Genomic DNA, 17,123 nt, shown 5'->3' on the forward strand with positions numbered 1-17,123 from the left:
CACGCTTCAGCATCTTAAAGATGTCATCTCAAGATAGCTCCTCACCCTCTTGCCTACTGCCATCTATTTGTTTTCTCCTCTACTTTAGACTTGAAAGATGAATGGGTTAGTTGTTATAGAACAGGAGACATCCACACTTGTGATGACCATCCTCCTGTGCCTGTTTGCACTTAACTCTTTGCAGCAGGTTGTCCTATTTGTGCTGTAATGTGTTGTCGCAATCCATGACCCTGGTCTGCAAACCACTGCCACGGCAGAAGCACCATCAACATCTTACAGATCCTTTCCCTTTAGCGTGACAGTAAGGTTTTAGTTTAGAAGAAACACTACAGTTCTGACTGATACAGGATTTTTAGTCCATTAAGTAGGAAGCCGTAGGAACTGTTTGCTTTCTCTTTTGATCGCTTCACCAGACTGAGCTATCGGGCAGAACTGTTCATGGGAACCGGGCAGAAGTGTTTGGGCTGAGATCCCAGGAGTAGGAGTTTCCTGCCTGCAGCCTGTGACCATCTCTCCTTACTTACCAAGGCATGGACATGTAAATAAAGGAAGTAGCCAAAGAATGTTTCCCAGCTGTGAATGGTTTCTTCAGTGAAATGCTGATGTGCAAGGCTTCTGAGCAGACCTACTCAAAATCAACAGTGAAAATCTTACCATTTGCCTTGAAATTGACTAGAAATTCTGAACATGTTCATTTCTGGGGTAAGGGGTGGCAAAGAAGGGAAGGAAGAGGAAGCATGCAGCAGATTACCAGAAAACCTGAAATGGGAAAATTGCAGTAAAGTTCCTAGTTTATTTTTAATAGTTCCAAGAAACTTGTTCAGATAAAATCTATGTCTACATTTTTCATGTATCTATGTCTGTGTAATATATGTCTGTGTATTTTTTACAATTTTAAGTATCAAACCTAATTTTAGAGGAAAAAATGCTAAGAAAATGTTCAAAACTGTTTCATCACTGATACATATGTATTGCATTTGGCACCAGTTGGTCTGGTCTAACATGCTGAGTAGAGACCAACAGCCTCAGCTCCCGGGCTGGGTATGAGTGCACAGCAAGCCTCCCCCAGTCCCAGTGATGGACATGGCCCCATGGCCACCTTCACCCCTTCATCAGACCAGTAACACCAGTTCAGGTGGGTCAGAGACACTGACGGCGTACTGCACGGGTGTCCTGTGGACACCATGGTCTAACCCGAGGGCAGATCGGACCAGTTTTCTCCCAGTCTCTGGCACTGGTTTGCTGGCCCCCTAACCAGGTTACTTTTCCCTTCTGTTGTTCTGTTTTCCAACCTGGAAACTGTTCCCAGCTCATCTTCTATCCCACGCCTTTTAGGCACTTTGAGGTCTGCACGGATAGCGTATCGCTGGCTAAGCTTCAGTGTGCCACCTGACAGCATCACATTTAGCTCTGCTTTAAGGGCAGCTGAACATTATGTTTCAGTAGAGCGGCTGGTTTAATCTCGTTAGGAATTTTGTTATGAGGCTCCAATAGCATCCATAAAAACTGAGATGGGCACAACTGTCCCTCAAACATCCAGGTCTTCCGGACCACATTTAGTTAAAATATCATTAACTGTGCAGCATGTTTGACAAGAATGTATGACAGCACTAGCCATATGGAAAGCATAAATATTAAATACTGTATATTGCAGCCATTTGCAAGAAACTGCATTAATCCCTTGAAGGTTAATGAGAATTATTCATGTGCATCTGAGGGAGAGAAGTACTTCACTTTAGAAATAGAACAGCTTGACATGCCTGATTTTTCACTTACCAATAAATATGAAAATGGAAAATGGATGGACATCTCAGCATTGTGCCTGAATGAGAAGCTCATTGAACAACTCGGAGGTTTGTTTTTTCAAATCAATATTTTACATCATTAATATTTTCAGTTCCAGGAATCAGCGAAACAATAAATCTTGACTGATCACGGAAGGTTTGCCACTGTGTAGATATTCTTGCAAGAGGGGAAACAGATGTCAAGCAGTCAAGAAAAACCCGGTTTATTTAGTTAAGTCCTGAGAGTAAAAAGGAGGAATCGATACCTGTGTAAGGCCTTGTTTGAGATCACATGTAAGAGGGAAAAGAGCAGTGAGGCAAAATTCTCCTTGACAGGCAAGAGGTACAACTGACAGCACGGAGACTACTCCATTCACACTACTGAAGCATCTCACCAGAAAACACGGACAGATTTCTGAAAAGACTTGAAGTGACTAACAAATGTAATTTCTTGCATTAATCACTATTAAAATGATTTCAAATGTTTTGGAAACAGCTTTGTTATGGTCTGTTTTTAAATGAACCACCTGCATCAGCAGAGCTATTAAAAACCTGAAATGATAAAATTTCGGTGTGTCTTTGATGAAAATAATTTCTTGTCAGGGAAATCCTCCTGCTGTGTTGCAAGGATTAATTTATAGAGATGGCTAAAATTTGTGGAGAGTCTTCTTTTAATTAAGGTGTGGCTTTTTTTTTAAATAGCATCGTTTGTAATGAAAAAAAGTTCCCTTCCTTTTTCTTTCACCATGTATTTTTTTCACGATACAGTCCCCATATTTATGCTGCATATTTTGGCAAATCCCAGCCATTATTGCTGCACAGTTGATGATATCTAGAAGAAATGAGCTCCGTGCTCACACCAGAGCCTGCGGCTCAGTATCTGTACTAGGCACGAACACCATCCTATGGAAAAGTGGAACATTTTGCTGTCTCAGCCAAGAGAAAAGTAAACTGTGAATAGAAAACACACCTTCAAGAGCCTTCAGGTTAGCTGCCAGAACAGATTTTCAGTTGATGTGAACAAGGGGAGTTCCTGCAGCTCAAAGAAGCAGTGGAGCTGGACTGATTGACACAAGTGGAAGATTTAGCCCTGCATATGCTTCCTTCAGACTTAAATGCACATGCTCCAAGCTTATTCCTGCTTAGCCTGAATCAGGTATCAAAACAGATCATTGTAAAATACAGGGGACTGCACTATCTCTGCAGAAGCACCCGGGGAAGTGATGCTTATCCACCTGAGGAGTGACTATGGGCCATCACCGCTATAATTTGCCTGAATTCAGCCTTTGCCTTCACCACTGGCACCATGGTGTTGGTTTGGACATGGCAGCTCTCACTGGGGGCAGCAGGAGAGGCAGTGTTGAGGCCAGGAAAACCTAGGCAGTGGAAGCAAATAAGGCTGAAGCCTGCCTGAGGGGCTGAGAAACAGGGCTGACAGCCAGAGCGCACTGGGGCCCCCCTAGAAATAGGGGCAGGAGAATGAGGGGGAAGCCGAGCTGATAGAGCAAACGTGTTGGTGCGTCTCCGTACAAAGGGAATTGGCGAGAAGACAAAAAAGCTCCCGGGAGAAACACTGTGCTACTGGGAGCATCCTGCCCTATTTTCTGCACCAGAGCAGCCCTGCACTGGTGTGCAGCGATGTGTGTGGGCCAGCAGCAATCGCACATACAGCCAGCTACCGGTCCCAGAGGAACCCTACTGAAACATGCACAGATCCACACACAAATCCAGTCTTATGGTTATCATTAGCTGGACTTCTGAGGAATTAATGCACTTGATTCCTCCTGCACTGTGCCCAAGGTCAGGAAAGCAGATGAGTGAGAGTGTTTTGTATTAGACATGTATTTATAAACAGCTTCTAAAGGGTTAGTTAAAGGGTGTGTAGATAAGTAGTTAATCAATTTGCACAGATTATTATGAGACCAGCAGATGCATAGGTTGCTTATGAATGCTTTACAATATCAACTACAGATACGCATATAACCATTTGATAGCTATTACTGAGCATTTATAAAAACATCACTAATGTGAATCTCCTTACAAAGTCAGTTAATCCATGAGACTGCGACTCACTGACCCCGAAACAGGGTACTTAGGAGAAATCAGGCAGGAGGTCTCTCCTCTAGCTTCCCTTTCAAGAGTGTCTCATTGCCCAGAAAACTGGCAATCTGTGAACTCCAGCAGAAGAGTTTTACTCTGTTTTCTTTGTCAGACACAGCACACAATCACTGTTAGACCGTACAAAGAAAAACACAGCTGGTGATTCTGGAATATGTTATATTTTTATTCTGAGTCATTTACCACCTCCTTTAAATAATCCCAGAAGCCTCCACAGGGATTTACTTTTACAGCACTGGATTGCTTAGGGGTGAGCCTGCCTCTGGCCCTTTCCTCCTGCTTTTCAGTTTCCATTCTGGCCTGCCTCCACCAGAGGAGAAGATACACACAGTCACTCAGACGAACATTTTAAGGCTCTGAGGATGATCCACAACTTGTATTAAGCAGAGCAGATCTGGTGGCTTCAATGAAGCCATGCACAGTCACACCAATGCTGGGTCTTTAGCTTGCAAACTGGCACTGACACCACTTTCCCAAAAAACGCAAAGCACAGCTTTGGCTGGACAGGAGATATCCCATTTCCAAGCCATGGCATGGCTTAGTTCTGTTTTGGGCCCTAGCCACAAATAGCTAAAATATAAATCAATGTCACCAATTGACACTGTGTGTTTGACAGCACTGACTGAAAATTTTAAATGCATGTTCAATTGTTCAAATCTATACTGTAGCTAAGTGTTGTTATTCTGCAAGCAAAGGAAAACAGCACATTGAATACCTAAAGATGATTTAAAAAAAAAAAAAATTGGATGTGAAACTGTATATACAATCACTGAAATTTTGTCAGAGTATGTCATCACATCTACCAGCCACCAGCACTACCGTGTGCTCTAGGCTTCAGGTTTTATCTGGCTGCGTTCAGCAGCCAGGCTTTCCCTGCAGTAGATGGAAAAATGTCATGCACGCAGAGGGCCATTAGGTTACACAGTTAGAGGGGGGCATATCCTACATTTTTTCTTTGAGGAAGTGTGAACAGTTTGGAATATCAATGTTCCAACCAGACTTCAAGGACATCAGCACACAGGTGCTACTATTCTGTAAAGGTATTTCACATGAGACACATCAGATCTTACTGCATCCTGCTTTACACTATATTTGCGTGCCCCATGAAGCCAGAAGAAAAGACTTGCTTTGCCTAAAATTCCTCTGGAAACCCACACATAGGGGGAAAACCAAAAAGAAATGAAAGTAAAGCCAATCCATCCCCTTCCTCTGCCTTGCTGCACAATCTTCACTTGACAGGTTCACAAGGTGAATCTACCATGAGCTGCAAGATCAGAGACAGCTTTGGAGTAGGTGAATTTTCTACAGCTGTTTAATATTTATAGTGAGAATAACCTGTCCAGGAAACCAGAGTCCTTGCCTTGGATCTGTTGTGTCCTGTTTTGCAGAAAAGGAGCAAACAGAAAGTCATCCTGCCATTCACTCCCTTACTGGCTTTTGGATGGGCTGCCCAGCTGTAACTAACCGCAAAGCTCTGTGAAAACATGGATGCATCCTTTACAGACTGAGGATTTTGCTGTCTCCAGTTGTTTGGCCTCCAAATTAATAATTACAGATACCAACCAGTTCTGAGTTTTGAAGCAGGTTCACCCTGTAAGTCATGAGAGAAATACCCCCTTATCCTTTAATCTGAAGGCTGGACCTTCCCTGGGAAGCGAGCAGCATCTCCTCTCAGGTTTTGTGTCTATACCCCAAATGCCATCCTCTAATCTTCCAGATGGTTAAAGCTTTCATTTCACTTTGGGGAAACCAGAACTACAAGAATCTGTGCAGTTAAAATTCAAGAAAGTGCAGCTCTTCTTTTCTCTGGGAGACATTTTGTGTGCTGCCCACAATCAGAGCAATTGGTCCCTTTACATAAGTAAAGCGATTCTTTATGGCAAATTAGCTTCTTCTTAATGAAGACTTGTTATTTTCAGTAAGTCAGCACTTTTGGTGGGGAGATTTAATAAACTTTATTCTTCTTCCTCTCATTGTGATAAGCAAATTTAATTTTACTCGTATTAATAATATTAAGCATCTCTTGAACATGTATAGTAGGCAATTTGAATCAGTTTGTTCAGTATGAAAATCCTCTTTTCTGATATAATATTTGGGTAAATGGAAAACATTCAGTCTCTCACAAATGGGTGTTAAGGCAGAATGAAGACACACATGGCAGGTAATCCTGACCCTCGGGAAGGGGCCAATATAGGCCCACTCATTTCTAAGGGTATGGCTGATGTTCCCCTTGCCTCCAAAAAGGCAACCACTGAATAAAGAAGGCTACTGTCTTGAATTCACAAAGGTTATTTTCAAGCACTTCTGCCTCTGCCTAAGCTAGGGAGAGGTCACCTCAAAGCCCACATGCCCACCCTTCCACAGCCTGGATCCAGGCTTCGGTTGCAACACTTTTCCCAAAGATCACTGCAATATTAAACTTGACAATATGATGCTTTTGCTGTTAAGCCACAATGTTTTGTGCTTTTGCACACTGCAAGGCATTCAGTAAGGCATGGGGCTAAGCTAGACAGGAGCAGAACATCATATATCCAACCAGAAGCATTCTAGCTCCACCTTCGCTCTGCCCAGCTAACCCACAGATGTTATACCTGCTACCCAGCCAGTCTCCAGCACAGTTTTTTTTCCTGGCAAGTGCTTTCTGGGCTATCGTACCTGTATATCATCAGCCAGTGCACTCCCCAGGCTGGCAGCCAAAATGAGGCTGAACGTATGTTAATGAAAGGAAATATTCACCTTATGCAAAAGGTGAATCAGGGAGATAAATTCTAAAGCTTTCTGTGCCATTACTATAGGAAAGTGCTACAGAGTTTAATCAGGTCTAGAGAGAACTTAAAGAGATACAGAAACTAGTCTAAAAAAGGCTGGGTCCTATAGAGAATGAGACCTTTTCTGTGAGTGCCTTCCACCCTGGCCCTACTGCCTGGTTATCTAAAAATTCTGCATGACTGTTACAAAGGAGCAATTTTATACCCATTTCTACAAGGCATTAGTATAATGGCTTGATTGGCGGAAATTCTCCTTTTACAGAGCAATATTTACAGAGCCTAAAAAAATAATTCCTTCCATCCCTTGCTGACCTAACTATATCCTGGAGTTTTAGAAATAATCAAAGGCTTTTCAGTCACTTTGTATGTATGAACGATGGAGACTGAATGTATCACTTCTTCCCTCTTCAGAGAGACTTTTCAACATAACACCCTTCATTTCTTTTGGACGTACTCTTTTCTCTAAGTGTTACTGGCACAGAGACGTGGTTCTCCTTACCTCACTGTTACTAGTCATGCCTTCCTGGCTCATTTGGTCCAAACATGATAAATCAATTTCCATCCAATTAGGCTACGCCTGAAGAATTAATTTGCTACACTTTAGACTGTAGTATTTTGTATGTTCCTAAATGCAATTAGAAAACTTTAATTTAATCTTACATGCCCAATGTGATCGGCTGGTACATAAGACAATCCAGTTGCGGCTTGTACAGCATGCAATTGTAGTTGTAATTGATTAAAATTGTTTTTGCAAGTGTGTCTTGATGTCATGCATAACTTGATTTGCTTTGGGTCTTACTCTTGCAAGCACATACACATATCAGGAACTTCCTCTGTGTGAGCAGTTCATCAGACCCTGCAGGATTTTGAGTAGAGATAGGCAGGTACAGGGCTCGCTGGCCCAAAGCATTCAATTTCTCCTCAAATACTGTTTCTGTGATCAGAGATGTAAGGACTAGATGGTAAAGATGCTAGATGGATTTTCAAAACAATGATGGTGCTTAGCCTGACATCCACAGACGCAACAGCAGGGAGGACTCATCTGCCTTGCTTTCAAAATCCGACCAGAATGCTGGGCTTAGGAGCCCAGTGGCCTTAGGATAGCTCTGTTCACAGCTGAATGTTTCAGTTTGCAATCTTCTCCTTTCGTGGTAACAGGAGTTAAGGGTGACTAGTCTTCAAAACACAACCTGGCTGGTTGATGAGGTCTAAGGGGATCCTATCAGTCCATGCCTTTGACCCCACAGCAGCGCACAGGGAACATGATCTTTAAAGTGCTGCAAGGGTTGGATACAGGAGAGGTTAATGCTTGCAGCTGAGACCACTCACCCTCAGGAGTGAGCAGCTGCCCCAGGTGGGCTCTGGCAGAGGAGGGGACCCCAGCTGCAGCTCCGGCTCCAGGCAGGGCTGCTGCTGTTGGCTCTGGGTACACATCCAGACCCTCACTGCAACCCTTGCCAGGGGCAGATATGGCCCTCAGTACTTCTGTCACTTCAGACTTGCTGATTTTGGTGTCTAAAATTAAGTCTTGGAAATCCCACTCCATCACACATCAACACATCTTGAGAAAACAGGCTCTAGTGTCACCAGAGAACTGGACATATGAGTGTCCAGAAATGCTTCTAGACACTTCCAGCTTCTGTTCTAAATGCTTACCAAATCTGGCCCCAGGTACACAGACACTATTATAATTGGACCTAACTTTAGGTCTAGTCATTTCTTAAAAGATCTGGAAGGATATTTTTCTCCTAGAATATATTTTACAAAAGAGCCATTTCTTTGAAACATTTCAGCAACAAAACAGCTGCTTAGCTCAGCCAAAATGACTAGATCAAAAAACCACTGCTTTTTATTTACAGAAGTAGGCTACAATGTGAAGGTTGACTGTAACCGGACATGACAGAATCCTAATGCCTTCAATTTTACTTACGCACTGCTGAGAAGTGTTTATATTTGAAATCATGGTGAGTTAACATGAGTTAAAAGCACATGCTCTCACCTCTCGATATATAAGTAATGGATTGTTCCCTGGATAATACCAGGGCTTGTCAGAAATATATAACATAGACACTGTGATTTTTCACAGCATGTAGTTCTCACTATGTCAGTAGGTAAGAGAATTTCAGAGAGGTGGGAAAAAAGCAGAAGATACAACATGGAACTATTTTGTTCCACACAAGATATAGTGCCTGTAAGTTTGCTTCTGATTTATTATCCCTGTTTTGTTAAGAACAGAAGCAAGAAGAGACTTTCCATTGCATATGTATGATATACTTTAAAAGACAGGAGGTTTATCAAGTATTAGACAGCACAATGAGACATGAAATGACATAACGAATGCCTGTGCTTAGGGAGACAGGTTGGTACAGTTTGGGAAAGGGGGCAAAAACATCACCCAAACCTCAAAATGACTGAGAATCAGGGCCCCTGCTAATCTAGCTGTTGACTTGGAAAATATATATGCTATGTTCCTATCAACTACCACACAGCACTCTGAAAACAGAAAAAGCAGATGTAAAAATAGCAATGATTTTCCGCCCAAAGCTTCATACATTATTTCTTCAAATGAAAGCCAGCAAGCATTTTAACTGTTGTTCATTCTCTGCCGGACCATCTCAAACAGGCAGACTGGCAGCATGAAAGCCAAAATAGGAAGGTTCTGTCAAGGACATTAGTACTGACATTAAATTGGCAGCACTTGCACCCAGTCCCTGGTGAGGACTGTGCTGACACCTTAGATGTTTGTGACAACACTAAAGAATAATCTACAGCCATGAATACGACGGTGCCAGCAGTTCTTTTCTCAGCCCAGTATATAACTGCTGCTCCCACAATACCCAGAAAGACCATATAAACCTGTTTTTTGCTCCCCACTCCCAGCATGGTGCTTATCTCTGAAGAAACCTCCCCCATCCTACAGCTCACCTCGACTCAACCCTCCAGCCACTTCTAGTAAACTGGTGCCCCAGGCAAGGCGAACAACCTTCAGCTGGCCAGAGTGGGAGTTGACTAGACTTGGGGATAATTAACTTTAGTGTTATTGCTTTCAGCATCATGGGCCTGTGGGTGCAGTCTCCCGTGATTGCAGGAAGCAACGCTGCCCGACAAACCCTTCCAGAAACAGAGAAGCTTTGTTATAAGACTGGGTAAGCTCAATTCCCGCAGTCCTGCTGTACAGAGGCTGCTCCAGACCTTCCTTCCTGTGATAGCTGGAGGTTTGCAGTTTATTGATGGCCAGTCTATGCCTATTTGTTCTCTTCAACAGCTCTTTGCCATCGCAGCATAAACTCCCTTCCTCCCTGTGGGCTTAGAAAGAGCAACCATATCTCTGCTCAGCCGCTCTACCAAAGCTTTCTGTTTGACAGAAGCTCTTCATCTTCTTGATCACTCTTAACAGCCCATCTCTGAAGCTGTTCCAGCATGGGTTCATCCCTTTGCAGCTGTCTAACCTGAAAGTACTACTGAAAGCCAGTGTATCTACTACAGGTAAAGCCATGTCACATTTTTTTCTTTCTCTCCTTAACCTGATTTCCTGCAAAATATGCTTGAAATTATTTTGCTTCCATTTTAGTTTCAAACCAACAAGATGGTGCAATTCATTGCAGTGAACCATTGCGGGCTGCCCGCAATCCACACAGCAGAAGTCTAGTCACTGCCGTCCCACTCAATGCACAGAAGACTAAAACCAGAGCAGCTCTGGCTACGTCTATCCACACAGCACCCAGATGCCCCGGGTGCAGAATAAGTCAGTCCTGAACAGGTGCTGTGTAACAGCTCTTTATTCAGTCACGCAGTCACTACTGCTCCTGCTCAACAAAACTTGTGCACCAGACTTCCCACCTCTGGGAAATTACACCACTAAGAAGAGGCATTTCACTTTCTTTTTGAAGGGATATCATGGGGTAAAAAGAGACAATCGATGAGACCAGGTCCGCCACATACAGGGCCATCAAGTAGCGGGTATGCCGGGAAAAACAAAGGGGAAAGCCAGGCACAGTATTGTAGCAATTTTTAAAGGTCCTATCCAGCAAAGTGGGTAAGCATATGCTTAATGTTGAGCCCTGCATATGAGTAATTGCACTAAAGCATCTTGTTTGCATTTCCCTAGGTGAACCAACCCTGTGATGCTACAGAAGGAGTCAGGCCAGTTTCCCGGTGCTAAAACACAGTGCATTATTGACATATTTTGCAGGATTTGGATCACGTCTTTTCTGTTTCTTTTTAATATAGCAGGTGTTAATATATCAGGTGCTTCAAATTGTACATCTAAAATATTCATTTTCCTGAATATTACATTTCTAGTCATATTATTTAAATGTATCAGGAAAGCTTCAACTAAATCTTTTAATCCCATTTGATCTACAAACAGAGCTGCAACATGACAGGTTGGATTAATGCATTTGGCATTTGTGAAATTATAAACCTCACATAGCAAACAGACAGCAACGGCTGCTGCTCTTTCCCTTCTGCTTTTGTAACACCAGGCTAAACCAAAATAAACCCTTTCCCTACATCTACATTTGATTGAAAGATAGACATGCAGGAAAGGGTGAAGTATCCTAAGTGATGGGCTCAGTGGGATATTGAATTTATGTCTACGCTTTGATGCTTCTGGGTTTCGTTTTCTGCTCCTGAGTAGAATTAATTCTGTTCCCCACAGGAGCCCATTCGGTATTCTACATAAAACCCCCCATTTTATTGTTTTAAATCCAACTTCCAGAGAAAGGCAAGAGGTCAAGGGGAGACAGAAGGAATGAAAGGTGGAGAGGGGACCTTTTACAATCCAAATGCTGTTAAGACCCTTTTAAACATACTAAGCTCCATTTTGTCTGTCTTGGTTTCAAAAAGAGACGAGAGCTCTTTTAAAGGGGCCCCTGAATTCTCATTTCCAATTCCACGTTCTCCCTGACAACCCTTTACCTTGTGTTCTTGACAGTTACACAACTGACAGCATTACTTTTCCCCTTACACTCTGCAGCAAGAGGCAGAAACAAGATAGCCAGCTCCCCGCGGGGCCTGATCCAGCGTTCCTGAAGCCAATGGGGAAAACCCACTTGGTTCCAACCCCACGCTCCTGCACCGGCTGTGGTGAAGCGGGTGAGCTCTCCCAAAGAGCCCCAAACCAACAAAATGCTGCCCAGGCTTCCAGAGCCGCTCATCAGCATTCAGAGCAGGTGCCTCCATGGTGTGGAGGACACTTCAAAAAGTGTAAAAGCGGAAGAATATATGGAACAAAGCAATGAAAGGGAACAAAATAGGTGGTTGTGGGTAGGGAGGAAGAAAAGGACAATGCTATAACCCAAATGGTTTTGTCTGACAGTTTGCTTCCTATGGCCAGGTTGGAACATGATGTTGCTCTGGATTTTTCAGTGGTCTGAATGCGAAGCCAGCAGACAGCCATAGACTATAAACCTCCAGGTTTCCAGACACAGCAAAACCATCCCTCCTCCAGCAATCACAGAAAACTTAAGTTAACCTCGCTGACAAGTAGCTACTCCAGAGGCGCATGCATGTGGTGTGAAGGGAGGTTTCACACATATGCCCTTTTTCTTACCGACACCATTCCAACACACATGCCCCTGGGCAAGCCAAGGCACCCAGGGCCCATGCCAGAAAGGTGCTGAACCCCTTGGCCCCAGTAGTGTCCCTGACCAACTGTGTGATCCCAACATCAAGGGATCCACAGCACAGACGTTCCCCACCCTTCAAAAGCCCAGAAAAGGGGCCTAAAGAGCAATGCCATGCCCAGGAGCTCAAAACTGGTCCAAGATCTCATCTCCTGAGAAGACCAGCTGTCCATTCATAAGTGGTCTGAAAACTAAGGACCCAAATATAGACAGTATTTACCTTGGGCTGAGTCTGCAGATAGCTTGATACAACATCTATGACCTGTACCAAATTCAAACTCTGCCTCCCCTTTGAAGTCTACCGTTCTGTTGAAATTTCATCAGCAAAGCCCTCCTTCACAGGAGGATATATCCTCCTTCAGAAGCCGTGCAGAATCCCCATGGAGAGGCAGTAGGTCTATACGGGACCCGGCATCATGCAGGCATGGACTGGCTGACCTTTCTTACCCCGGTGGGGATGTACCTATGGCCGTGGCAGTCAGGGATGCTCCTATTGCTTCCAAATTTGTTTAATCCTAAGGCCTTGGATAGCTTTAATGCAGTCCTACTTACAGCCCGCAATGTGCGAATGACTCTACTATTCTGGCACTAATAGTGTCAAATGGCATTAATTAAAACAAATCGCTTATAAAACAGGCTGGATTCATCAACAATAAGTGAGGAGGTATTTTTCTTTTTTTTCTTTTTTTTTTTTTTTAGAATTTTAATGAATAAACAGCAATTCCTATTCATTATTTATCTACTTCTGAATTTTAATGAATAGTTCCCAGTGCTCATTAACAAATCTCTGTATTTATGGAAAACTGGCACTTCATAAATATCAAATTGTGCTATTTTATGTGCTGGTTTTATATAAATATAGAAATTCTGTAATTATCACTCGAACTGATCATTAAAATTCAAAAGCAGATAAATAAGCTGAAGCTTTCTGCCTTATTATTCAGATAAAACATCTTTCTTTTCTTGTGTAAACGGTTCCCTGTCCCCCCATGTGTCATGCCCCTTCCCCAGGGTGACGTGCAGCCACTGCTTGCCTTGCAGGTAGCACCTTCCTACCATGCTATCTGCGTTTCTGCTCTGTGCCAGCAGCGAGGGACTCTTATTGGAGTGCACTGGCTTTCTCCCAGCCTCATCACTCTAGGTCATGAGATTCCTGGTTGGCATTCTCATTCTACACTGATCTGTCCTTTTTTCCCCCTGACATTGTTATTGATTTTTGTATTATCACAGCATAAACCATTAGCCATTTCATGCAAATCCATGTGTTGAATGAAATCCGTGTCAAGCCCATAAAATCAAATTCCAACTTGCCATGCAACATGAGTGTATAGAGCAGCCTTTGTCAGAAACAGCTGGGAGGAAAACCCATCTGATCCGATCCAAACCAAAGTAAACGAATGCAAGGCGCTCTTCATCTGATCGCTCTACTCTTCAGAGCATGGAGCAAGTCATACCCTGGTCTCAGATGTGTAAGGGGAAAGCTGAAGCCTCACTGCTGCTATCCAGAAAGCCGTCCCAGGTTTGTATCACCTCATTTCAGATTCATGCTTGTTCTAGCATCAATTATCCATATGAAGAAATAGAGCACTAACATTAAAGTAACACTTGAACACCACATGGGTAACCTGCCCTTCAGCTGGCTGCGCTACAAGCTGTGTGTAGCCAAATCCACAGAACGTGCCAACACCTTCTAGATGTATGGTGTGATCCCATCGCATAGGACAAGGAGCTAAGGGGATGAAGAAGGTAAGAGGTATCTCCAGGGTAGCAGAGGGGTTCTGGCTCAGAGGCGCTACCGCAGTGCCTGCTCAAGGGGACAAGCACACTGGCATTTAAAAGGCAGACAAAACTGTGACTCTTACAAAGCAAAATATGTATGTACCTAAAACGCAAGGAGATTCTACAGGTAGACATATTACCAGGGCACTGCAGCAACCGTGTTGTGTTAAAGGTTATTTCCTTAACTATCAGACCAATGAAAGCCACTGCATTTAAGTAAGGAAAAGTTTTATGTTCCCTGATTGCATCCAGCCGTGAAACCAAAGGCTTCCCAAGCTTCACCTCTCTTTTCAGAGAAGTCTCTGTGCAACATTTTCCCCAGTTTTTTGTAAGTTACACAATGTCCTTGCCACAGAGCTGGAGATATTTGTGACAATTGTTAAAAAAGTTAAACAAGATGTGATTAGCAAATGGAACAGCTATGTCTCCTTTTATTTTTAATTCTTGTTTCTTCTTTTGTTCAAAAAATTCTAATCTCTCTGGAGTTTTGCACATCGATGCACTTCTAATGAAACAGACTTCGGATCGTAAAGACTATGGCTCCATCTGAGCATCAGATCACTTATCAGGTTAGCCATGGGAAAATTCTTTTCCAGTTTCCTGACTAGGCTTAAGAGGTTCATAGTAGCTTAGTTCAAAACTTCCCCTCGTGTGCTCACTGGTATTTAGTTGTTCCCCAGAGCTAAATCAGACCAACGCTGTTCCAAATTGCAGAGTCAACTGAGTCAACACTCCTTACATCACCTGTGAGAAGAAATGACACTTTTGTCCTTTTTAAATCCATTTTAATTGTAGAACAGTAGAGCTTGGAGAAAGTGTTGAGTTTGATGTGTTTTAAATCTAGTGTTCCCATAGCTCTTGACATTAAAGAGGACAGGTGGTACACTAGTACTTCATTTCTTCCTCGTGCTTTCCTTTACATAATCTTTGCCTCTTCTCCTGCGCTGAAACTGTAACCATCCTGGAGCAGGAGGAGCGTGTTCAGTCTGTGGTGGCATGGCACCTTGCACGATGAGGCTCCGCTTCATCAGTGCAGGCCCAGAAATAAAGATAAGACAAAAAGTAAGCTGGATTAGCTGTGGCACTTCCCTGCAGTTGTTAAAGGCAGGCTGCAGAACCAGCTGGCCAGTCCCTGGGAGAAATCACTGAAATTCCTGCATGCAGACCTCATCTCCCAGAACCATGCCTTTCCCCACGAGGAACACTGCAGTCAGCTGTTACCAAAGGAAAAAAACCCAACTTTTTCTCTTACACACTTGTTTTCCCCTTATCCCTTTATTACTTTTTAACTCCAGCTCCACTTTTTCGGTCTGACCCTTTTTCTATTGTGTTGAGCTTCTCCACAGTGCTGGCAGCCGCTATTCAGAGAGTCTGCAAGGCAGCGGAAGGCTGAAGGTTTCATTATAGCAAAGCCCTCCTAATGTTGTGCATTGTGCATGGTTCAGCAGTGCAGTCATTAATCCTCTCCCACTACGCCCTGCCACCCCTGGGGGAGGTTCTCCTCCAGGACGAATATCCCCTTGGCCTGTCGTGTTGAGAGCCAGAAGCTCCTGAAATATTTTCAAATGTATCGTCACAGTTGCAGCAACAGAAAGACTTGACTTTTCTGTCTAAATCAATACAGGGTTTCTTCCTCTTTTTTTTTTCTTTTTTTTTTTTTTTTTTAACAGGACACGTCTACACAACTGCTTCACTGCCAAGCTCTTCAAAAGTGCAAACAGAGGAGAGATGTTGGATCATTCTGGTTGTAATTTCAGTACGTCTTTCAATTGCCCATCTACAAGCAGGTCAGTCTTGTACTTTTCAACCGTATTTCCCCCCCCCCCCCATTCCAGGTTTGATGTTGACCTACTTTCCCATGCTGTAATTCACTAATATTTCCCTCAGCATCCAGACAATAAAGTGACAGGAAAAATCCAAATCCGACTTGCACTGAGCAATTATTTTCATGTCCGTCTGTATTCACTGTTAGTGCCAGGGTTTTGTTAATGCACAATAGAGGATAATGAGATCACTTTTTAATTCTCCATCTTCTTCCATCTGAAGCTCTGAAAGCACTGGGGAAAGACAAAAGCTGTCATGTTTTACCAGGGTGGTTCTTCAAACAGCAGCATGCCTCGTAGTGATTACGGCCATGTGTTTACAGGAAGGTGCAAAAAATAAGTGGATAAATAAACAAATGAATGAAAATCCTTCTGTTAAACATTTGACATAGATTCAATAACACCTCAGGCAATTTGCCTTCCTTGACAAATACTGATCCTTTAAACCAAGTCCTCGGGTAACCCCCAGACAAAACCAGCAGCAAAAGTGGGGAGATGAAGCAGGTGGGTTGTGTGAGAGACAGAAGGCTTGTTTTACAAACAGCCTGAGCTGCACATGTGAGAACACAGCACTGAAAAACATCTCACCATGGAGAATCTCTGCTTCAGGACTGTCCCTGGGAGAAGGATGCGCAGGTCCAAACCCTCCCGTCACTTAATGTGTGAGCTACACGGCGCAATATCCTCACCCTTGTATTTAGTGCTGAACCGAGCCTCTGGAAAGCGACCTGTGCTCAACTGCTAATTCAACTGCTAAGCCAGCCCTGGCCTCCCCTTCCCACGCCGCGAGCTGTGCCAAGCACCGAGCGGCTACCATGCCGTGAGTGGACAGGGATTGATAGGCCTTAGGGCCAGAAGAGACTGTGGTGAGCATCCAGCCTGACTCCACACACACCATATGCTGTAAACATTTCACAGATGTATTATATACTGCACAGGACTTCTGGAGGCTTGAACCTAACAGCTCTGTGTATCCTAGGAGTCCGCTGTCTGCGAGAGGGCGTATGAATATTTATGACATGTTGGAGCAAAATAACGAAGCCCTCAATATTAAACAATGATATCTGAAGTATACCACACACGGAGAATGTAGTATGCTCGTAGTTTTCTTATTTCTCTGCCTTTTAGGGCTGTTATATTCCACAGCTAGCTGTCGTTTGCTCTCCCCGGTGATACACGATGCAATGTCCTCACCATCTGCTGCATGGAAATCTCTCTCCACTC

General features: G+C 43.5%; 1 protein-coding gene across 1 annotated transcript in view; it reads right to left on the reverse strand.

The window, feature by feature from the left end:
* LOC308068335 (uncharacterized protein) overlaps positions 1-17,123 on the reverse strand; it is a 236,169-nt gene that overhangs the window by 123,816 nt on the left and 95,230 nt on the right. The window contains exon 3 of the mRNA XM_080398756.1: positions 525-625. Within this exon, the coding sequence (XP_080254882.1) occupies positions 525-625 (101 nt within the window). The remainder of the gene's footprint in view (positions 1-524; positions 626-17,123) is intronic.

This window comes from Falco punctatus (assembly GCF_963210335.1).
Source record: "Falco punctatus genome assembly, chromosome: 1".
NCBI lineage: Eukaryota > Metazoa > Chordata > Aves > Falconiformes > Falconidae > Falco > Falco punctatus.